The sequence below is a fragment of the Aythya fuligula genome, chromosome 27, assembly GCF_009819795.1.
Source record: "Aythya fuligula isolate bAytFul2 chromosome 27, bAytFul2.pri, whole genome shotgun sequence".
Taxonomy (NCBI): domain Eukaryota; kingdom Metazoa; phylum Chordata; class Aves; order Anseriformes; family Anatidae; genus Aythya; species Aythya fuligula.
The window spans coordinates 929,636-951,200 of record NC_045585.1 but is presented as its reverse complement, the minus strand read 5'-3'; the positions used below and the strand labels follow the sequence as shown (position 1 = coordinate 951,200).

Genomic DNA, 21,565 nt, shown 5'->3' with positions numbered 1-21,565 from the left:
CACTGTCCCCAAACCCATGGGTCCCCCAAGACCTCCCCAAGCCCTGTGTCCTCCCCCCCCAGGCCATGGGTTCCCCAGGACCCCCCCCCAAAATATGGGGCCCCCCCTGAACCCCCCCAAGCCCTGGGTCCCACCAAGACCCCCCCCAAAATGTGGGATCCCTCCAGAACTCCCTCCCAACCCACGGACCCCCCCAGGAGCCCCCCCAAGGCGCGGGTCCCCCCCCCCCAGCCGCGGCCCCCCCCGTGTGTCACACGGCGCCTTTTGTCCCCAGGCGCCAGGCACCCGCCTGGCACCGCTCCCCCCGTGTCCCCCCCCCGTGTCCCCCCCCCGTGTCCCACACACGGCCACACAGCTCCTCGGCACTGCCTTTATGGGGCCGCTGCATCTTGGGGGGGGGGTCCCCAAGCTGGGGGAAAGGGGGGTGGGGGTGTGGGGGGGTCCCCTATGTGGGGATGACGCCCGCGGCCAGGAGGATGATGAGGATGAGGATGATGGCGCCCAGCAGCCCGAGGATGAGGAGCAGCTTCGTGTTCTTCCACCAGTACTTGCGCGCCATCTTCTGCGACGTCGTCTTGAAGTGCTCCGACTGCGGGGACGGGGGGCTCAGGGGGGGGCACCGGGGGGACCCCGCACCCACCTGGGGACCCCGCACCCAACTGGGAACCCCGCTGCCACCACAGGGACCCCGCACCCGCCTGGGGACCCCGCAGCTGAAACCTCTCAGGGAGCCGGTGTCACCCTGGGGACCCCGTGCCCCACACCTGGGACCCCTTGGGGACCTGGGACCCTACATCTGGGACCCCTTGGGGACCCAGTGTCACCCTGGGGACCCGATGTCCCATATCTAATGACCCCCTGGGGACCCGGTGTCACCTTGGGGACCCAGTGCCCCAATTCTAAGGACCCCCTGGGGACCTGTTGCCACCTTGGGGACCTGGTGCCCCACACCTAAAGACCCCCTGGGGACCTGATGTCACCTGTAGGGACCCCAATGCCCCAATTTTAAGGACCCCTTGGGGACTCGGTCCCACACATTTAGGGATCCCATGGGGACCCAGTGCCACCTTGAGGACCTCATGGCCCACATCTGGGGACCTGGTGCCCCCTTCAGGACCCAGTGCCCCAGACACATCTGGGACCCCTTGGAGACCTTGGTGCCACCTTGGGGACCCCTGGGGACACAGTGCCACCTCTGGGACCTGGTGCCACCTCGGGGACCCGGCGCCCCGCACCTGGGGACCCTTGGGGACGCGGTGCCACACCGGGGGTACCCCAGGTCCCACGCGCCCATCCCCACCTGGGGTCCCGGTGCCACCCTGGGGACCACGTGGCCAAATAGGGACCCTGGAACCCCCCCTGCTCCCACAGACGCGTGTCCCCGCGATGTCCCCAGTGTCCCCGCAGTGTCCCCGCACCGTGGCCTCCAGGTCCTCGGTCTTGTTGCGGAGGTGCTCGAGGTTCTCCCCCCGCGCCAGGATGCGCTCCACGTTCTGGCTCATGATGCTCTTCACGCCCTCCACCTCCCGCTGCAGGTCCCGCACGCGCTCGCTGCCCCCCGGGGCGTCCGCCTGCGCCCGGCACCGCCTCGGTGGGTGGGGGGCACCCCCATGCCCACCCCACACAGCCCCCGAGGAGCCCCCCCAGCACCCAAGAGGCCCCCAAGAAGCTGGAGCTGCCCCACGCCCACCCCAAGCGCCCCCCCAGCACCCCACTGGGGCTCTGAACACCCCCAGGCACCCCATAAGCTCCCCGTAACCCCTTGGGCGCCCCATAGGGGCCCCATATACCCCTCCAAGCACCCACAGGTGGCCTATAAGCGCCCCCCCAAGCACCCATAGGTGCCCCATACCTCCCCTCAAGAACTCATAGATGGCACTCAACTGCACATAGGTGCTCCGTATACTCACCCAAGCACCCGTAGGTGCCCTCAAGCACCCATAGGCACCCCATACACCACCCCAAGCACCCACAGGTGCCCCATATACCCCCCAAGCACCAATAAGTGTCTCATAACCCCCCCAAGCACCCCATAGGCACCTCATATACCCCCCTCCAAGTACCCACAGGTACCTCATAACCTCCCACAGGTACCCCATATACCCCTGCAAGCACCCATACCTTATATATAGCCCTATAACCCCCACAGGTACCCCCCCAAGCACCCATAGGCACCCCATACACCCCCCAAACACCCAGAGGTGCCCTATAACCCCCCCTATACACCCCCTCAAGCACCTGTAAGCGCCCTATAGCCCCCCCATACACCCTCCAAGCACCCATAGGTGCCCTATAGCCCCCACATACACCCCACAAGCACCCATAGGTACTCCCCAAGAACCCCACAGGAACCCCATACACCCCCACAAGCACCCATAGGTGCTCTATAACCCCCACAGGTATCCCCAAAGCACCCATAGGCACCCAAAACACCCTCACAAGCACCCAAAGGTGCCCTATAACCCCCTATAGCCCCCCCCCATGCACCCACAGGGACCCCCCAAGCACCCAGAGGTGCCCTGTAACCCCCCCATACACCCCCTCAAGCACTCGTAAGTGCCTTATAGCTCCCCCATACACCCCCCAAGCCCCTATAGGTGCCCTTCAAGTACTCACAGGTGCCCTGTAGCCCCCCTATACACCCCCCCAAGCCCCCATAGGTGCCCTATAGCCCCCCTATACACCCCCCCAAGCCCCCATAGATGCTCCTCAAGCCCCCACAGGTGCCCTATAGCCCCCCCCCCGCACCCTTCAAGCCCCCATAGGTGCCCCCCAAGCCCCCACAGGTGCCCTGTAGCTCCCCCCATACACCCCCCAAGCCCCCCTAGACCCCCCCGACCCCCCACGCCCCCCCCCCAGAGGCTCCCCATGGGGCCCCCAGCCCCGCCCCCCGGTGGCAGCCGCAGCCCAACGGCCCCGGGGCACTTCCCCATTTCCCCATTTCCCCATTTCCCCATTTCCCGGTCCCGGTCCCGGTCCCGGTCCCGGTCCGGTGCCGGCCCCCCCGCCCCCCCCTCACCATGGCCGCAGCCGCTGCCCGGTGCCGCTCCCGGTGCCGGTCCCGTTCCCGCCCGGGGCTTCCGGGAGCGGCGGCGGCGGCACCGCCCGGGGCAGGGGCGGGGGCAGGGGGCGGGGGCGCGGGGGGGTCAGGGGGCGTGGTCAACACAAAACGGGCGTGGCCAGGCGCGGGGGGCGTGGCCAGGTTAAGGGGGCGGGGTCAGGGAGCCCCGAGGGGTCACCGTGGGGTGAAGGGGAGGGGAGAGCGGCAGGGGTCAAGGGTCAAAGGTCACGGAGGGGGGGCAGGGGTCAGAGGGGGGTTGGGGGGGGCAGGGGGCCTGGGGTCAGAGGTCACGGGGCTGGGAGGGGCCTCGGGGGGGGGCAGCGAGCGGGGGGGGGGGAGGGGAAAGCGGGGGGAGGGTCGGGTCGGTGACCGCAGCGGGGTCAGAGGTCAGCGGGGTCAGAGGTCAGGGGGCGGGGCCTCGCCTCGCCCCCCTCGCTCCTCATTGGCCGCCGGGCGGTGTGGTGGCGGTGACGTGGCGGGGGGGGGGCGGGCACCGGCCATGGCGGCGGCGGCGGCGGCGATGGGTGCGGGCAGCGGGCGGCACCGGGAGGGCAACGGGAGCCCCCCAGCGCCCCCTGACCCCCTGACCCCTGACCCTTGACCTCTGCCCCTCCAGGCCCAGCCCGGCGGCGGCGAGCGGGACGCGGGGCGGACGAGACGGCGGCGGCACCACCGCTACCGGAGGAGCCCCCGGTGCCTTGCGGGGACCCCCCCGGTGGGCGCCCCCCGGGCCGTGCCCGGCGCCTGCTGGGCTTCGAGCCCCGGGAGCTGGCGAGCTGGGGGCGCCTCGTGCGGCTGCTGCATCGCCCCCGCGACCCCGCCGCCCTCGGGGCCTTCCGGGCAGCTTTCGGTGAGCGGCGCCGCCGCGACGGGAGCGGGACCCCCGGCACCGCGGCCCCCGGTGGCTCACGGTGTCCCCGCCGCGCCCCCAGGGCTGCTGATGGCGCTGGACGTGCCGCAGGAGCGGGGGCTGGCGCGGTTGGATCACCGGTACCTGGACGGGCTGGAGGTCTGCCGCTTCCCACTGCTGCCCGGCCTGCGGCCGCTGCCGCTCGACTGGATGTACCTGGTGTACGGCGTCATGCTGCTGGGTACGGGGCACGGGGACACGGGGACAGGGACATGGGGACAGGGACACGGGGACACGGGGACGGGGATGGGGACACGGGGAGAGCAGGACGGCGGGACAGGAGCAGAGGGCACGGGGACAGCAGGACGCAGGGCATGGGGACACGGGAACAGCAGGACAGGGGAACATGGGGACAGCAGGAGGCAGGGACATCAGGATATGGGGACATGGGGACAGCAGGACGAGAGGACAGGGACACGGGGACATCAGAACATAGGGACATGGGGACGGGGACAGCAGGAGGCAGGGACATGGGGCACGGGGACAGGGACATCCAGACATGGAGCAGGGGGACGCAGGGACAGCATGACATGGGGACACGAGGACAGGGACATCAGGAGACAGGGACATAGGGCACAGGGACACAGGGACATCGGGACATGGGGGTGGGGACAGCAGGACGCAGGGACATGGGGACAAAAGTGCATGGGGACGTGGGGGTGGGGACAGCAGGACGCAGGGACATGGGGACAAAAGTGCATGGGGATGTGGGGGTGGGGACAGCAGGACACGGGGACGTGGAGGCACAGGGACAGAGGGGCCTGGGGACATGGGGACATCAGGACATGGGGGGGATATAGGGACATGGGGATGGGCACATCAGGACACGGGGAAACGGGGACATCAGGATGTGGGGACATGGGGACGTCAGGGGGGGATACAGGGACACGGGGATGGGCGCTTCAGGACATGGGGACGTGGATCGGGGTGGGATGGGGACAAGCACGCGGGAACATGGGGGTGGATGGCCACTGTGTTGGGGACAGGGACATGGGGACACTGGGACACGGCGACAGCTGGGTGGCACCGGGGTGGGCGCAGCACACATGAGGGTGGCCACCACGATGGGGGACAATGGGGACAGGGGCACGGGGCTGGGTGCCACAGGACCCCATGGGGAGCGTGCGCTGGGGCAGGATGGGGCCAGACGCCGTGGCAGCAAGGGGGACGGGCGGTGACGGGAGGTGACAGGGGGGTGACAGTGGGTGACAGCGGGTGACAGCGGGTGACGACAGGCGCGCTGGGCATCATGGTGGGGTTCTGCTACCGGCTGAGCACCCTGGCCTTCCTGGGGCCCTACTGGTACCTGCTGCTGCTGGACAAGACGACGTGGAACAACCACTCCTACCTCTACGGGCTGCTGGCCTTCCAGCTCGCCCTGGTGGGCGCCGACCGCTACTGGTGGGCACGGGGACACTTGGGGACACTTGGGGACATGGGGGGGACAGGGGGATGCCGCCGGGTGGTGGGGTAAGGGGGAAAAGGGATGGGGGTGCTGGGGGTAATGGGGTGATGGGGAGGGTGTGGGGTGCTGAGGTGGTGGGAGGGGGTGGCAGGGGGTCACCTGGGGGTGGCACTGGTCTTGGTGTCCCCAAGGGGGTGGGGTGGGCTCTGGTGTCCATCTGGGACATCAGGGTCCCTATGGTTAGGGGACCCTAAGGGGTGGCACAAGCCCTGGTGTCCTCTTGGGGACAAGGTCCCCTAATGGGTGACACAAAGCGCGGTGTCCCCGTGGTTCCCTGTGGTTTGGGGTCCCCTCAGGGTGACACAAACCCCGGTGTCCCCATGGCTCAGGGGACCCAAACAGGTGACACAAACCTGGGTATCCCCATGGCTCGAGGTCCTCCCATGGTGTCACAAGCCCTGGTGTCCCCGTGGTGTCCCCTGCCCCCCCGCAGGTCCATCGATGGCCTCCTGCGCCCGCAGAAGCGCAACGCCCACGTGCCGCTGTGGAACTACACCCTGCTGCGCGCCCAGGTGGGTGCCGGGGGGGGGGACACAGGTGACAGTGGGACATCCCTGTGCGTGTCACCCCCCCCCCATCCTCACCCCCCCATCCTGCAGATCTTCATCGTCTACTTCATCGCGGGGCTGAAGAAGCTGGACGCCGACTGGGTGGGCGGCTACTCCATGAGCTCCCTGGGGCGCCACTGGCTCTTCGCGCCCTTTCGGTGAGCAGGGAGGGCACCGGGGGGGGGGGACTGAGGGGAGTTTGGGGTGACAACGGCAGTGACAGTGATGTCCTGGCAGGCTGGTGCTGTCGGAGGAGATGACCAGCCTGCTGGTGGTGCACGGCGGGGGGCTGGCGCTCGACCTCTCCGCCGGCTTCTTGCTCTTCTTCGACGCCACGCGGCCGCTCGCCCTCGTCTTCGTCACCTACTTCCACTGCATGAACTCGCAGCTCTTCAGCATCGGTGAGGGGATGGGGGGGGCAGCACCCCGGGGACGGCCTGGGGGGGTCTGGGGGTCCCTAATAATGCGTCCCGTCCCCCCCCCAGGCATGTTCTCCTACACCATGCTGGCCAGCAGCGGGCTCTTCTGCGACGCCAGCTGGCCCCGGAGCCTCTGCGCCCGCTGCCCGCGGTGGCTTCGGGGGGGGCTGCCCAGCACCGAGCCCCCCCAGCGCAGCCCCGATTGTCACTACGGGGAAGGGGCTGCTGAGGGGGCGCGGGGGGGGCTTCGTCTCCGGCAGCACCTGGCGGCCGCCTTCACGCTGCTCTACGTGGCGGAGCAGCTCTTCCTGCCCTACTCCCACTTCATCACCCAGGTGGGGGCGGTTTGGGGGCGTTTTGGGGGGGTTTGGTGAAGGGGGAGTGTTGGGGGGGACATGGGGGGCATTGCTTGGGGGCATGTGGGAGTGCTACTGGGGGTGGCGGGGGGTGTGGGGGTACTGGGGGGGGCACGGGGACAGTGCTGGGGGGGAATTGGGGGTACAGGGACACTGCTGGGGGGTGTGGGGACACTGGTGGGGGGCACATGGGTATGGGGGCAGTTCTGGGGGGGGAATAGGGGCACAGGGACAGTGGTGGGGGGCACATAGGGGCATGGGGACACTGCTGAGTGGCATGGGGACATTGCTGGGGGGCACACAGACCTACAGGGACACTGCTGGGGGGGCACGGAGGGGTACGGGGACACTGATGGGGGTCACACCCCGACCCCTTCTGCCACCCCCACCCCCCCAGGGCTACAACAACTGGACCAACGGGCTGTACGGCTACTCGTGGGACATGATGGTGCACTCGCGCTTCCACCAGCACGTCAAGATCACGTACCGCGACGGGCTCACCGGGGAGGTGGGCTACCTCAAGCCGGGGGTGAGCGGCGGGGTCCAGGGGCGGGTAAAAGGGGGAAGAGGAGGCCAGCCGGTGATATTTTTTTTTGGGGGGGGGGTCCCCGAGAAGGTGTTCACGCAGAGCCGGCGCTGGAAGGACCACGCGGACATGCTGAAGCAGTACTCGACGTGCCTCAGCGCCATCCTGCCGCGCTACAACATCTCCCAGCCCCAGCTCTACTTCGACATCTGGGTCTCCATCAACGAGCGCTTCCAGCAGAGGTGGGGGCCCAGGATTTGGGGGGGGGGGCTGCGTGTTGGTGGGGGGGGCTTTGTGGGGTCTGGGGGGGTTTTAACAGCGCCGTGCCGCAGGCTGGTGGACCCGCGGGTGGACCTGGTGCGCGCCGAGTGGTCCCCGTGGCGCCGCACGCCCTGGCTGCTGCCGCTGCTGCTGGAGCTGTCGCCGTGGCGCGAGCGGCTGCAGGAGCTGGAGAGCGGCCTGGACGGACACACGGACGTCGTCTTCATTGCCGACTTCCCCGGTGAGGGCACGGGGAGCAGGGCAGGATGGTCTTGAGCCCCCCTCCCCAAGCACCTTAAAAAAAAACAACCCAACCTGGCGGGGTGCAGGCTTGCACTTGGAGAACTTCGTCAGCGAGGATTTGGGCAACACCAGCCTGCGGGTGCTGCGCGGCGAGGTGCTGGTGGAGCTGGTGGAGCAGCGCCGCAACCACAGCCTGCGGGAGGGCGAGGGGCTGCAGGTGAGTGGGGAGGGGTCCCGGGGGTGCTGGGGGGGCTGACAGCCCCATGCTGTGTCCCCCCCCGTGGAAGGTGCCCCCCGGGGAGTACCACAAGGTGCACACGGTGTCGCCGGAGCCCTCCTGCTACATGTACACCTACGTCAACACCACAGCGCTGGCGCTGGAGAAGAACCTGACGCGGCTGCAGGAGCTGCGAGAGCGGGTGCAGAACGGCACCGGTGAGCCCTGGCCCCCCCCAAAACCTGCGTGGGGAGCTCCCCAAATCCTCACAGACCCCAAATCTGAGCCCCACATCCCCCTAAACCAGGGCAGGGAGCCCCCTGAATCCTCACAGACTCCAAAACTGAGCCCTGCATCCCACAAAGCTGGGGTGGGGAGCCCCCTAAAACTCCACATGCACCCCCAAACTGAGCCCCTCATCCCCCACAGAGACGGAGCCGCTGCCCCCCGAGCTGCGGCCCATCCTGGGGGAGCCGCTGGCGGCAGGGACCCCGACCGACCCGGTGGTGGCCGCGTTCCTGCGGCGGCAGCGGCGCCTGGAGGAGCTGGGGCGGCGGCGGGAGGCCAGCCTCGGCCAGCGCCTCCACCGCTTCCTCCGCAAGAAGTACTACCTCTTCCGGCGCAGGTGAGCCCCAAAATCAGCCTTTTTGGTGCTTTTTTTTTGTGTCAACCCCTCCTTGATTCTTCCTTTCTGCCCCCCGCAGCGCGCTGATGACCCTCATCTCCCTGCGCAACCTGGCGCTGGGCCGGCCGCCCCTGGAGCAGCTGGCGCAGGAGGTGGCCTTCGCCAACTGGCGCGGCGAGGAAGAGGAGGGGACGCGGCCCGAGGGCGAGGGGCAGGCGTCCCCCGAGCTCTGAGCGCCCCCAATAAAGTCTCCTTTTTTAAACTCACCCCTCCCCGCACTCTTTTTTCCCCCCCCCCGCAGGCAGAGGCTGAGGCAGGCAGGTAGAACCTAGCAGTTTTATTGAGTCGGTTTTCGTGTTCTTTTTGGAATCGGTGAAATTGAAACAAATGTAATAAAACCTCCAGAAAAAATATGAAGAGAGGAAAAAAAAAAAAAAAAAAAAAAAGAGAGAAAAAGAGAGAAAGCCCCCCCCAAAACCACCCCCACCCCACTAAGGCAGGAGCTGGGGCGCGGGCCCCGGGGCGGGCAGGTAAACAAGCCGGCTTCTCTGTACCACACCGGCCAAATGCGCCGCGCTCCCGGGGGCAGCCGCCCCAAGCTGCCTGCCCCCATCCATCTCCCCCAGGACGACCCAAACCCCTCCTTTTTCACCCCGTTTCGGAGGCCGTGGCGGCCTCCCCGGGGTGGGGGAAAGGCGGGGTCGGGGTGCAGGGGGGGCTTTCAGGAAAATCAAGAGCTGCCGTCTGAGCCCGGGGGCTTCTCTGTACTCACGCCCCGCGCCTCAGCACACAATAAATACACCATTAGAAAAACGTTCAAGTATGAAGGGCCTATTTCCCCCCCCCTCCCCAAAAAAAAGCTCGGCCGAGCCCCCCCAGCGCAGAGCTCGGGCAGGAGGAGGGGGTTGTGCAGTTGTGGGTTCAACTTCAGCTTTCTTATAAAGAAAAGGAAAAAGAAAAAAAGGAAAAGAAAGACAAAATTTCCTCTGGTACCAGACCCGCACGTGGGACGGGGGTGGGCTCGGCTTTAACGCCTGTCCCACCCCCCCCCCCAGCCCCGTGTCACGTACGTCCTCCGAGAGGGAAAGAGAGAAAGAGGTGGGAGCAGAGAGGTTAAAATCCGGTTAAGAACAAAACCAGCACCAGCGAGGTCCCGGCGGGACCGGGGGGCGCGGGGAAGCCCCCGTGGGACAGCGAGAGTTTGGGGGGCACCGTCTCGGAGCTCAGACGTCACGAGATTAAAAAGAAGCCAAAGGAGGGGGGCACGGCGGCTGTGGGGCGGGCAGGGGGCTCGCCCCCGCGGGCCGGGGGGGGCCCGGGGAGAGGCACGAGGCCGCGTGTGGTCCCCACGCAACCGAAATCCTGGCGACAGACAGCGGTGGGCGAGAGCAGAGGGAGGACAGGAGAGCTGAGGGCAGAGGAGCTCTTTCCCCCAGAGCCTGAAAGCTTCTCTGTAGCCTACGCCAACAGGAGTGGGGAAAAAAGCCTAACACTTATTTTTTTTTTAGTACTTTAGCTTTTTGGGAACTTCCCAGGGGAAACTGTCCCTACCAAAGTGGCCATAGGCTGCAGTCCTCTGATAAATGGGCTTCTTCAGATCCAGATCCCTGGAATATACAAGTCCCGCGCTCAGTGAGAGGTCCAGGCACCGCCACGCTCACACCTCCCTGCCTGCGGGGCCGGGCGCCGCCTGCCCTGTCCTGCTCCCCCTGCCCGGGGCGGTTGCAGCTTCCCCCGGCCGCCCCCAACAAGGCGGAGAAGCTGCAAGCGCGCGGCGCTCAGCTGCCGCCGGATACTTACCCCTCAGCAGCACCCGGTCCGCCCGAAAAAGCACTTATCTTCCGGCTGAGGCGGCTCGCGTCCCAGCCCAAAGGCTGCTCCTGGCCCTTTACCTCGGCCGTTTTCCAGGTGCGGAAGAGGCGGCGCCGACGGCACGAGGCGGTGCCCGCGAGGCGGCCGGCTCCAATTCTGCTCGGGCACCCGCGGCCGCGCCACTCGGAGCCGCTCTCGGAGGGGACCGCGCGCGCTCGGTGCCAACGCCACCCGCCCCGCCGCCACCCCCCTCGCCCACCCTACGGTGCCCGCCGCCCGCGCGTTACCTGACGATCACCCCGGGGCGGAGGTCGAAGTTTTTCTTGACGATCTCCAGCAGCTCCCGCTCGCTCTTCTGGGACGTGCCGTAGTGGAAGATGGAGATGGAGAGCGGGTGGGACACGCCGATGGCGTAGGAGACCTGACGGGGGGGGGACACAAAACGATGGGAATCAAGGCCCGGGCAGCACCAGGAGCCTTCCCCGGGGCACGGGGCCGTGGCGGCACCCACCTGCACCAGCACCCTGCGGCACAGCCCGGCCTTGATCAGGGATTTGGCCACCCAGCGCGCGGCGTAGGCGGCCGAGCGATCCACCTTGGTGTAGTCCTTCCCGGAGAAGGCGCCGCCGCCGTGGGCCCCCCAGCCCCCGTAGGTGTCCACGATGATCTTGCGGCCGGTGAGGCCGGCGTCACCCTGCGGGGGAGAGCGGCGTCACCGGCACGGCACCGCGCCGGCGTGGGGAGAGGCCCCCCCGGGACGCCACCGTACCTGGGGGCCGCCGATGACGAAGCGGCCGCTGGGCTGCAGGTGGTAGATGGTGTCGTCGTCCAGGTACTTGGCCGGCACCACGGCCTTGATCACCTTCTCCTTCAGGGCGTCGCGCATCTCGTCCAGGCACACCTCCTCGTCGTGCTGCACCGAGATGACGATGGTGTGCACGCGGATGGGGATGACGGCGCCGCGGTCCTGCATGTACTGAACCGTCACCTGCCACGAGATGCCGGAGCCTCAGGGGACGCGGAGCAGCCCCAAAGGTCCCCGGTGGGTGAGGCAGCTCCGCGGGGCCGGCCGCAGCGGGGCCGTCGTAGGGCCCTGACCTGCGTCTTGGAGTCGGGGCGCAGCCAGGGCAGGGTGCCGTTGCGCCGCAGCTCGGCCAGCTTGGCGTTCAGCTTGTGGGCCAGCACGATGGTGAGGGGCATGCACTCCTCCGTCTCGTCCGTGGCGTACCCGAACATCAGCCCCTGCGGGAGAGGCGTGCTCCAGCTCGGCGCCCCCGGCTCAGCGCGGGCACCAGGAGGCGGCCCCGAGCCTCACCTGGTCACCAGCCCCGATGTCCTCCTCGCTGCGGTCCAGGTGGACGCCCTGAGCGATGTCCGGGGACTGCTGCTCCAGGGCCACCAGCACGTTGCACGTCTTGTAGTCGAAGCCTGAGTGGGGGGAAAAAAATGTTTGAGCGGGGCCGCCGGAACCGCCAGCTGCGAGGGAACATCCCCAGCACGCACCTTTGGAGGAGTCGTCGTAGCCGATGTGCCGGATCGTGTCCCGAACCACCTTCTGGTAGTCCACGGCAGCTCGGGAGGTGATCTCTCCTGCCAGCAGGATCATCCCCGTCTTCGCAACCGTTTCTGCGGGGAAAGGAAGAGGAAGGGAGGGGAGGGGAGGTCAGCCCCAGCCCTGCCCACCCCGCGCTGCCTCCCCGGGCGGGCACTGACTCACCGCAGGCCACCTTGGCGTCAGGGTCCTGCTTGAGGTGCGCGTCCAGCACGGCATCGCTGATCTGGTCGCAGATCTTATCTGGGGGGAAGGCACGGGGCCGTCAGCGCGGCGCGGCCCTTCCTGCCGCAGCTTCCACCACCCTAAGCTGCCAGCGCTGCCCGAGCTGGGCACGGGCCTCCCATTAAGCCGCTGAACACAGCGTTCTCCTTGTCCCCGCTGCGGGTTATTAGCGTGGAATTTCAGGCATTTGCCCATTAAACCCTCGGAGCTCGAGTTACATTTGGGTCAGGGCTTAGGTTCAGCCACCTACAGCACTGCCGAGAGGGAAACGGCACCGTGGGGCCAGGCAGCAGCACCCTGGCGGCCCTAATCCTGCCCCATGCGCTGCTCTCAATGGGTTCTCTGGTGCCTGCGGCGGCCCCCAGGTGTGCCCTGCCAGGCGAGAGGGTCCCAGTGGCTGTCCAGCCCCCCCAGCACCCAGGATGCTTTATTTGGGGCCAGGAGCCCCCACTTCCCTTGCAGGGCGTCCCAAGGGCCCTACAGCAAGCAGGCAGCTTCACCGTCCTTGGCGGCGACCTTTCGGGGCGGATTTAGGAGAGGAGGAGAGGCCAGCGCCGCGCCACAGCGGGGAGGGGGCTGCAGGAGGCTCCCCTCGCCCCTGCCCGGGGTGAAAGGGCAGCGGGACGGGGACGGACCTTCACCCGCGGGGCGATAAGAGGGGCACGCGTGCCTTGTGCCTGCCTTGCTTCATCGCCCCCGCTGCTGGCACGTGACGGCCCCGGCAGCTCCGGTGCTGGGCGAGTAAAGGAGCACGAGGGCGGCTGCGGGGGGGGGGGATGGAAAACGACGACAACAGGATCTGAGGGGGGGGGGCAGAGCTCCGAAAACGGAGAGCACAAAGGGACGGCACCGGGGGCAGCCCGGGAGGATGCCGAAGGGCCGAGAACGAGGGATGAGGGGGGTGGAGGCGGAATGAGGCGGGAGGGGGGGGGGGGCACACACCGGGGTCCGCCCGGTGCTCAGGGCGGCCCGGAAGCTGCTTAGTCACGGCGGTGACTCACGGCCCCGGGGGTGGGTACGGAGCCCCCCCTGAATGGGGGGGGGGCACAAAACCTCCCCCTCCCCCTTTTTTTCTCACCCCCCCCCCCCCGCCCTCCCCACGCGGGAACCACGTGCGCGCCGGGCCCGCAATGCGGCGCGCGCCGCCCCGCCACTGCGCGCGCGCCCGGTGGCGTCATCGCCTCCCCCCTCCCCTCCCCGAGCCGGGAGCGCGCGCGACCCCCCCCCCTTTATCCTCCTCCTCCTCCTCCTCTCCCCCTCCCCTCGCTGAAGCGGCCTCGCGCCTGCGCGCTGCCCGCCTCGGCCCGGCCCGGCGCGGCCCGCACCTGGGTGCCCCTCGCCCACGGACTCGGAGGTGAAGAGGAAGGTGCCCTCCTCGATGAACACCTCGTGGAAGCCGTTGAGCTGCCCGTTCATGGCGGCGGGGAGGCGGGCGGGCGGCGAGCGGAGCGCGGGGCGGTGCCGGCGGGCGGAGCGGGGGAGCAGCAGCTGCGGCGGCCGCGGCGGACTGAGCAGGGCGCCCGCCGCCCCGCCTCTATTTATACCCTCCTCGCCCCGCCCCTCCCGGCGACGCCGGCCAATGGCGCGCGCAGCCCGCGCCGCGGGGCGGGGAGGCGGGACCACGAGGGGCGGGCGGGGGGGGGCGGGTTACGTAACGCCGAGCGCTGCCCCGAGCGGTGCCGCCGCCCCGAGCAGCCCGCGGGGAAGCGAGCCGTTAGCTCGGTGTGTAACGAAACCGGGACGCCCCTCCGTGCCCTCGCCCCGCGGCGCAGCGGGCACCGAGCGGCTCCCCCCGGCGCGCTCCCCCCCCCGCGCGGCCTCATGGACCCGCCCGCTGTGCCCGGCGGCGGGAGGCGCGGGGGACGCATGCGCACAGCCCCGAAGCCGGGAAGGGGCGCGGGGCCGCGCAGGCGCAGTGCGGCGGCGGCGGGCGGGCGGCGAGGACGGCCCCTCCCGGGCGCCGCCATCTTGCGCGCCTCAGGCGCCGCCATTGTGCGGCCCGCGGCGCCCCCCCCGGCGCCCCCCTCCCCTCGGGGCCCCTCCGCCGCACCGGGGCCTCGCCCCCCGCCCTCCCGCCCCGCCCCCGCCCTCCCCGGTTCCCCCCCACCCCCTCCCGCCCTAGGCCCGGCGCCTCCCGCCGCCATCTTGTGCCGGGCCGCGGGCCTGACGCAAGGGGCCGCGGGGGTTGCAGCGCTGGGGCCGGGCCCGGGGCGGGGACAGGCGGACGGGGGGGAGGGGGGGGGGGACAGACAGACAGCGGGAACCCCGCACGGGACAGGCGGACACCGGGAACACCCGCTGCAGACAGACGGACGCCCCAAATGCCAGGACAGACGGACAGATCCCGAGATAGGCGCACAGACGGACAGGCAGGACCCACAGCGCTGGGACAGACGGACACACCCGGGACAGACAGACATCTCGGAGCACGTGCCTAGGACAGACGGACACCCCAAAGCCACATGTTTAGGACAAACAGACGCCCTGAACCCACATGTTTAGGATAAACAGACAACCCCAACCCGCATATTTAGGACAGACAGCCTGGACCTACGGATGTAGGACAGACGGACACCCCAACCCTCATATTTAGGACAGACAGACACTCTGCACCCCTTGTACTTAGGGCAGATGGACACCCCAAGCCTCATATTTAGGGCAGACATCCTGGACCCATGGATGTAGGACAGACAGACTTCCTGAACCCACACGTTTAGGACAGACAGACACCCCAAGCCTCATTTTTAGGACAGACAGACACTCCCCAACCCGCATATTTAGGACAGACAGACACCCTGGACCCCCTGTACTTAGGGCAGATGGACACCCCAAGCCTCATATTTAGGGCAGACTCCCTGAACCCACACATTTAGGACAGACAGACACCCCCAACCCATGTATTCAGGACAGACAGACACCCCAGGCCAGTTCTCGCCCCACCCCACCAGCTGCAGGGGCTGTGGGCGGAGCCCCTTTGCCCCCCCTGTTTGCATAGGGGCGGGGCCAGCCCTATTTGCATTTGGGGTGGGAGCACACCGCACCCAGACCTCCACCCAGGGCCTGGGGGGGCCCCTGGAGGCCCCAGTGGAGGGGGAAAATTTGGGGGCACAGGGGTGCGGGGTGCCCAGGACCCAAAGTTTTGGGGTGCACAAGGGGCTGGGGGCTGCCAGCGCCGTGGTTTTTGGGGTATGGGAGGCCCCAAGAGGAGGCCGGGAGCTTGGTGGAAGTGGAGGCCACGCGGGGGGGAGGCTGTAGCAATTTTTAGGGGTGCTGCCCCTTTTTGGGACCCGACCCTGCTGCCCCTTACCTCCGGGGGTGCGGGGGGAGCCCTGGGTGGTTCCTGGCAGGACTTGGCCCCGTGTCCCGCTCCTCAGCGCCTTCCTCCAGCTGCGAGATAACGCTGTGGGGGCGCGGCGTTATCTCCTGCGGAAACAGCCCCACCTAAACCCCCCCTCCGGGCCCCCAACACCACAGGCCGACAGCGGGTTTTTGTAAAAAATGGTTTATCCGTTCCATTTTTGTATAAAACACACGGGAGAAACCTAGCCAATCAACACACGAATCGCTGCCACGTGACAAGGTAACTTTTTGTCAAAAAACTTGGAACCTAAAGACCATACAAATGTTTGCTCCTGCCTACGGTCAATTGTCTATGCTCTGCCATCGAACTATGCCTTAAAAAAATTCCACATATCCCCGGCTTTCTTCTGTCCCGGTTACAGTACAACGACAGGGAGGACGCGGGCTGGGTTCGACTCCTTTACGCGGTTTTCTGCTGTCCCTTCTTCCCGATCAGAGACTTGTGGATGTGGGGGATGACGCCTGCGGGGAGAAGGAGGCGTCAGCGCTCCGCGGGCACCGCCACGTGCTCGCCTGCTGGGAATTCCAGCCTCCCTCCCGCCCTGCCAGAAATCTGCCAGCCTCAGCGCTGCTCCGGGCTGGAATCCGCAGCCACGGGCGACCTCGCTCGCTAATCAGGCTGAATTCCACCCAAAATCACCCTCCTGCCTCTCCGCGCGGCCCCACTCACCTCCCCCAGCGATGGTGGCTTTGATGAGGGAGTCCAGCTCTTCGTCGCCACGGATGGCGAGCTGCAAGTGACGGGGAGTGATGCGCTTCACCTTCAGGTCCTTCGAAGCGTTGCCTGCCAGCTCCAGCACCTGGCGAGAGACCCGCGGCGCCGTGAGCATCTCCCCAAATTTCCTTTTCCCTTCCCCCCCACAGCCTCCCCCTTTATAAATCCACCAGAAACCCAAGCAGCCTTCCCAACGCTAAAACCAACTGGACAAAAGAACTGATGGGGAATAAAACCAGAGCAAACCCCAACAGTTTGGGGCCTTTCTGGGCCGCTGCTCGCGCCGCGCCTCACCTCGGCGGTGAGGTACTCGAGGATGGCGGCGCTGTACACGGCCGCGGTGGCTCCCACTCGCCCGTGGCTCGTAGTGCGGGTCTTCAAGTGCCTGTGGATGCGGCCCACCGGGAACTGCAGAGGAAGCAACGCAGACGGGGTGAGCACCGGGCACCTGCAGAGCCCCACAGCCCCCAGGCGATGCCCGCAGCCTTCAGGCCAGCCCCGGGACGGATGCTTCCCGCTGAGAGCCAGGAGCAAACACTTCCCCTTCCCCTTTATTCCCCATGATTGTTTTGCCAAAACAGGGGAAACAAACAATGTTGTGGCACCCCGCCCCTCGGGAGCAGGAGGTTTGTCACCTCCGCGATGTTTTACAGCCCGGGAGCGCGAGGCAGCCGCCCGTTACCTGCAGCCCGGCTCTCTGGGAGCGGGACACCGCCTTGGCCTTGGCCTTGCCGCTGTCCTTGCCAGCTTTACCTCCAGCCTGCGGAGACAGAGCCCTCGTTAGTCCTGCCCCTCTGACGAAGCCACCTCGGTTCTCACCCCCCCGTGATAATTTTCGGTGCTCGCTGCCGGGCCTGCTGCCTTCAGAGCAGCCCCAGGCGCGTTTCCGCTACCAGGCCAGCGGAATTTTTACGTTTCCTGTTCCCACTATTTCCATTATTTTCCAGAAGGCGGCAAACGGGGGGAAACCAGCGGAGAGCAGGAGGTGTCGTGCAGCAGCTGGGAGGAATCTGGGTGTGGGGTTGGCTCCTGCAGGCACACAGCAGCTCCCCCTCTGAACGCCAGGATCCGTGGGTCACGCGGGTTTCCAGGGCGCTCCCTTTCCCTGCCACCAGCGTCCCGCAAAGCCCCGCGTGCGGCTCTGGGAGCCACAGGGGGATGAGGAGGAAGCTGCCACGTGTGGGCGGCTCTCTGACATCCACCTAAAAGGGATCACGGGAGCGAGGCACTAATTAAAGCCCGAAGTCATTAATTCTGACAGGAAGAGCCTCCTGGAGGCTGCGAGGGGTGCAGGAGAGGCAATTTGTACCTAAGGTGCGGGCAGGCCGGGCTGTCCTGACCCCGACACCATCCCAGTCCAAAGGGGATGGGCACAGCCAGCCAGCAGCCGCCCCTCCTGCTCTGCCAGAAGCAGCCACGGGATCCGCAGCTCCCCAGGAGACGAAGGCACGGCCAGCTGAGCTAATCCCCAAAGCAAGGCGCTGCCTCACCGCGGGAAAGGCTTCGCTGTGCAGCACACCCAAGGCCCGTGTCCCTGCGCAGCACGGACAGTGTCCGAGCAGCTCCTTTAGGCCCCGAGCTGCACGGGAAGGTGTCTAAGCTGGAAGCGGAGCGGTGCTGGGCGAGGTGGTGGAGCTGGGGCCAGCTTCCTGCAGCGTGAAGCACGAGGGTGGCACGCAGGGAAGGCCGGCACCTGGGAAGAGCACGGCTCTTCGGCAGCCGGAACCTCAACGGGGCTTCCTTTGGGACTGGCCGGCCCCGGTTCCTTTGGGACGGCAGCGAGGGTGAGATCCCCTACACCCAGGGAGCTCGGGGAGACCCATGAGAAGCTTTGTGAGGTGCCACACTTGAGGATCCCGAGCAGGAAGCGGAGCTCCTCGTGTCAGTGCAAAGCTTCCAAGTTCAGGGCCAAAGAGTCAGGGCGGGATATTTTCAGCCGGGCTTCTCTTTCCTGGCGAGGCAGCTTTGGCACAGAGCGCTGGGTGCTCGCCCCACGAGCTGTTATTGGCCAGCTTTGTGACTTCCCTCTCAGGTCCCCCAGCTGGCAGCTTCCTGCTCGCTCCATATTGGAGCAAAGAGGAAGGGGTTGGACACCAGGGGCTGGGAGTCCCGGGCTGTCCCCATCCCGGGAAGGAGAAGCCCCTCACCGCAGCTCGTCCCAGCCTTCCTCCTGAGCCCGGGGATTTCTTCCTCTGCTTGGGAAGCGAGGCTGGGAGAGGCCGGCAGGTTAAGCTGCCCAGCACGCACTGACCAGAAACTCCCAGGAATTAACACCTGCGGTGCATTCAGTTCTCACTCAAGTCTCGCACCCCACGCTAACCTGGTTTTCCACCCCCAAAAGGAAGCTGTGTGGCCAGAGGCCGAGCTGTCAGCCCCTACCCACCTGGGGACAGCACGCTGGCCATTGACATCCCTGAACCCTGGTGTTTTCCCGAGGAAAAGCTGTGCAGCAGGCTGCAGCACTCATAACCCAGCGCAGGAGCAAGGCAGAGAAACACAGTTCTGCTAGTTTACTAGCAGAGAACCAGTTTAATGAAATCTCTCACCACTGCCTTTCCCTCCAGAGTCAGGGCCTGTTCAATCCAGGCCAAGCCCTGGCTCCAGCGAGCAGGGAGCACAGGTCCCTGTCACCATGAGGAGCTGCTTGCTGGGAGCCCCCACACACCTCGCTCTGTTTCCGAGGCAGCGGGGAGCTGCTTCCATCACTTCTATAAACACGTGCCTCCGCATTTGCGTTTTCAAGGAGAAAAACAAACTTTGGCAGCTGTTTACTGGCAATATTTACTGACAGCACCGGGCGGGACACCCGGCCCCGCAGCTCTCCCTGCTGACACCACAGTGAGCTGCTCTCAGAGAGTGTTCCCCTACCCAAACTTGCTAAAAAAAAAAACCAAGTTTTTCATCCGCAGCCACCAGCTCCAGGGCGCCCAGCAACGCAGCGAGGCGATGGTTGCATAATTTCGCCCGGCACTTCCACCTCAGCCAGCACAGGCTCCTCCTAGCCTAAGCTGCTCTCGAAGTTACAGACCCCGGCACCGCGAGGAGAAAAGGGAGGAAAAAAAACAAACGCGGCGACCTCCAGGCCGGAGCTGCCACCCCTGCGTGTGCTCCGGGAAGAGACAAAAATCAGAAAAATCTGCACGAGCTCCAGCAGCCGGCTGTAAACCCGGCAGCAGCACGGCCCCGCGAGGAGTAAACAAGCACCAGGAGCGGCGCAAGCGGGGCCTGCCCCCCAAGTTTCGGGTGCCGCAGGGGGTCAGACCCCCGGTTCCTTCCCCAAAGCCCCCCTCAGGAAGCCCCCGCGGAGGACGAAGGGGCCCAAAGCCCGGCAACCAGCGGGGGCGGCAGGGCCGGGGCCGCGCGGGTCTCCCCTCGGTGTGACGCAGCCCGGGGCAACGCGCGGGGCCTCTTCACGGGGCCGCGGCGGGCAGGGAGCGGCCAGGAGCCCGTACGGGACCGGGGGCAGGCCGCTGCCGGGCCGGTGTCCCCGCGACTCCAACCGGGAGCGGACCGGGGGGGTGCGAGCGGCAGCGGGGGCGGGGCCCGGAGGCCGTGACAGGGCCCGGGGCCTCCTGACAGGGCCTGACCCCCCCCCCACAGGGCCCGGCCCCGCCGCCGGTCCCCCTGCGGCTCCTCCCCGGTCCCCCCCCGCCACCCCCGGTCCCACCGGGCCCCCCCCGGAGCCTCCCCGGGTCCCCCCGGAGGGGGCCGAGCCCGGCAGCCGCCGCCGCCCCTCACCATGGTGCCGCCGCCCGAGTCCGCGCTGGAGCCGCCTCAGGAGCCGCCAGACAATGACCCGCCCGAGCGCGACGCCCGCCGCCGAGACCCCCGCAGCCAATCACGGCGCGCCGTGCTTATTTGAACGGCCCGCTCGGGCCAATCGGCGAGCGGCTTCTTGCTACCCCCCTCTCTCCAGCTCCCTCCGCTGGCCCCGCCCCTCGGCCCGTTTAACGGCCGGTGGGGTTTTTTTTTTGGCTTTGCACACGGCACGCAGGGCCGAGGGGAGGGGGCGGTGCGGAGGAGTGACGCAGCGGAGAGCCAATAGAAAGAGAGGATCGCGCTGGGGGAGGCGGGGTTGAGAAGATAGACAGGCGGCGGAGCCAATGGGAGGCGAGAAGAGGCTTTCCCGCCCATTCTCTCTCCCCGCCCCCCGGGTTGTTTGTTTGTGAGGCGAGGGGGGAGGGGGCGGCTGCGGGGCCCTGAGGGGAACCGGGGACGGGAACCGGGCACCGGGGGCGGCCTCGGGAGGGCTCCCGGTTGTGATCCAGGCCCCGAGGCCGTCGTCTGTCCGCCCGCCCGTCCCCCTGAGGGGCCCCAGCGCCGCCCCCTGAGGAGAGGCCGCGGCTCCCAGCCTGGCCTGAGGGGAATTCACCCCCAGGACGCCGAGGGGGCGCCCTTGTGTGGTGTTTTTTTATTTTTTTTCGCAGGAAATTCCCCTAATAAAGGCCGCTGATGCCCTAAAGGGGAGCACGGAGGGGCTGGAGTGGCCCCGGTGCCCCCCCGGTGCGGGTTTCGGTCGGGGCCGGGGGGCTGAGGGCAGCTTTTCGCCCAGGGGCTTGGAGGGGAAGGCCGCAGGTAACGGCCTTGGTCAAATAGTGCGGAAAAAGCCCCAAAATCCCTCCCGGGGGCCGCTGCAGGTCTTTGGGGTGGCTGTGATGGTAGGTGGGAAAAAAAACTTCCCTGCTCCGCTGCGAAGCCAAGCTCGGGGCACACACCGAGAGGCGGGGAGGGGAATTTTGGGGAGGAAATTTGGATTTTAGTGAGCAGGGATTGGGACAGAAATCAGGGAAGCTGCGCTGGGAGCACAGCACAAGGCCCTTTTGCAGAGGAGCTCTGCGTTGGGCTGGCCGTGGCTGTGAACTCTACAAAGGGGAAAAAAAAGAAAAATGGAAAGAGATGAAAAAAAAAAAAAAAAACATGGAAGGAGCTGCGGAGCCAGACCTGCCCTCACAACAGGGGGCGCCCCGGCTGCTGCCTCAGGATGCGTGGGACGGACACTGCCAGGGAGGAGGCGATGGAGGAGAGGTAGGGGAGTGTGGGCTGGGGAGGAGGAGGGGGAGGAGGAGGAGGAGGAGGAGGAGAGGCCCCCTGATGCCTCATTTCCCCACCAACCCCCCCAGCACCAAGCACCGTGCCTATTAATGCACCCACAGCATTTTTGGGGTGTGGGGCGAGCTCAGCAGTGGATCTGCCCCCCCCAACCCCACTGCCTGCACCTGCCCCGCAGGCAACAACTGCTGCCGGCGCCTGCAGCCCCCGCAGCTGTCCCT

The 21,565-nt window shown here is 67.2% G+C and overlaps 4 protein-coding genes across 4 annotated transcripts; 1 reads left to right on the top strand and 3 right to left on the bottom strand.

The window, feature by feature from the left end:
* Positions 1–356: 356 nt before the first annotated feature.
* On the bottom strand, positions 357–3,105 carry VAMP8 (vesicle associated membrane protein 8). Its single transcript, XM_032204202.1, has 3 exons — positions 3,020–3,105; positions 1,419–1,571; positions 357–589 (listed from the first exon to the last, which is right to left on the bottom strand). The coding sequence occupies exons 1-3, from the start codon at positions 3,020–3,022 to the stop codon at positions 446–448; spliced, it is 300 nt and encodes a 99-aa protein (XP_032060093.1). The 5' UTR covers positions 3,023–3,105; the 3' UTR covers positions 357–445.
* A 455-nt stretch (positions 3,106–3,560) lies between these two features.
* On the top strand, positions 3,561–8,897 carry GGCX (gamma-glutamyl carboxylase). Its single transcript, XM_032203979.1, has 15 exons — positions 3,561–3,585; positions 3,678–3,911; positions 3,994–4,152; positions 5,207–5,372; positions 5,870–5,948; positions 6,036–6,142; positions 6,222–6,385; positions 6,470–6,738; positions 7,157–7,288; positions 7,376–7,527; positions 7,618–7,787; positions 7,876–8,006; positions 8,077–8,224; positions 8,436–8,631; positions 8,711–8,897. Exons 1-15 carry the CDS (start codon positions 3,561–3,563, stop codon positions 8,862–8,864), a joined length of 2,286 nt encoding a protein of 761 aa, XP_032059870.1. The 3' UTR covers positions 8,865–8,897.
* Positions 8,898–9,691: 794 nt separating this feature from the next.
* Positions 9,692–13,680, bottom strand: MAT2A (methionine adenosyltransferase 2A). Its single transcript, XM_032204189.1, has 9 exons — positions 13,546–13,680; positions 12,161–12,238; positions 11,947–12,069; positions 11,759–11,871; positions 11,542–11,685; positions 11,213–11,431; positions 10,955–11,137; positions 10,731–10,864; positions 9,692–10,238 (listed from the first exon to the last, which is right to left on the bottom strand). Exons 1-9 carry the CDS (start codon positions 13,634–13,636, stop codon positions 10,136–10,138), a joined length of 1,188 nt encoding a protein of 395 aa, XP_032060080.1. The 5' UTR covers positions 13,637–13,680; the 3' UTR covers positions 9,692–10,135.
* A 2,026-nt stretch (positions 13,681–15,706) lies between these two features.
* Positions 15,707–20,113, bottom strand: LOC116499362 (histone H2A.V). Its single transcript, XM_032204061.1, has 5 exons — positions 20,034–20,113; positions 16,978–17,055; positions 16,590–16,703; positions 16,251–16,380; positions 15,707–16,042 (listed from the first exon to the last, which is right to left on the bottom strand). Exons 1-5 carry the CDS (start codon positions 20,034–20,036, stop codon positions 15,981–15,983), a joined length of 387 nt encoding a protein of 128 aa, XP_032059952.1. The 5' UTR covers positions 20,037–20,113; the 3' UTR covers positions 15,707–15,980.
* Positions 20,114–21,565: the final 1,452 nt, after the last annotated feature.

Excerpts from the sequence above, each read along its gene's own strand:
- VAMP8 (XM_032204202.1), bottom strand. Across the intron at positions 590-1,418 it reads CCGAGGACCTGGAGGCCACG|TCGGAGCACTTCAAGACGAC; the intron begins GTGCGGGGACAC and ends CCGTCCCCGCAG.
- GGCX (XM_032203979.1), top strand. The coding sequence starts at position 3,561 with ATGGCGGCGGCGGCGGCGGCGATGG. Across the intron at positions 6,143-6,221 it reads TGGCTCTTCGCGCCCTTTCG|GCTGGTGCTGTCGGAGGAGA; the intron begins GTGAGCAGGGAG and ends ATGTCCTGGCAG. Across the intron at positions 6,739-7,156 it reads ACTCCCACTTCATCACCCAG|GGCTACAACAACTGGACCAA; the intron begins GTGGGGGCGGTT and ends CCACCCCCCCAG.
- MAT2A (XM_032204189.1), bottom strand. The coding sequence starts at position 13,636 with ATGAACGGGCAGCTCAACGGCTTCCACGAGGTGTTCATCGAGGAGGGC. Across the intron at positions 12,070-12,160 it reads TGACGCCAAGGTGGCCTGCG|AAACGGTTGCGAAGACGGGG; the intron begins GTGAGTCAGTGC and ends CTTTCCCCGCAG. Across the intron at positions 11,686-11,758 it reads ACATCGGGGCTGGTGACCAG|GGGCTGATGTTCGGGTACGC; the intron begins GTGAGGCTCGGG and ends CCTCTCCCGCAG.
- LOC116499362 (XM_032204061.1), bottom strand. Across the intron at positions 16,704-16,977 it reads CCCAGAGAGCCGGGCTGCAG|TTCCCGGTGGGCCGCATCCA; the intron begins GTAACGGGCGGC and ends CTTCCTCTGCAG. Across the intron at positions 16,043-16,250 it reads AGCCACCATCGCTGGGGGAG|GCGTCATCCCCCACATCCAC; the intron begins GTGAGTGGGGCC and ends TTCTCCCCGCAG.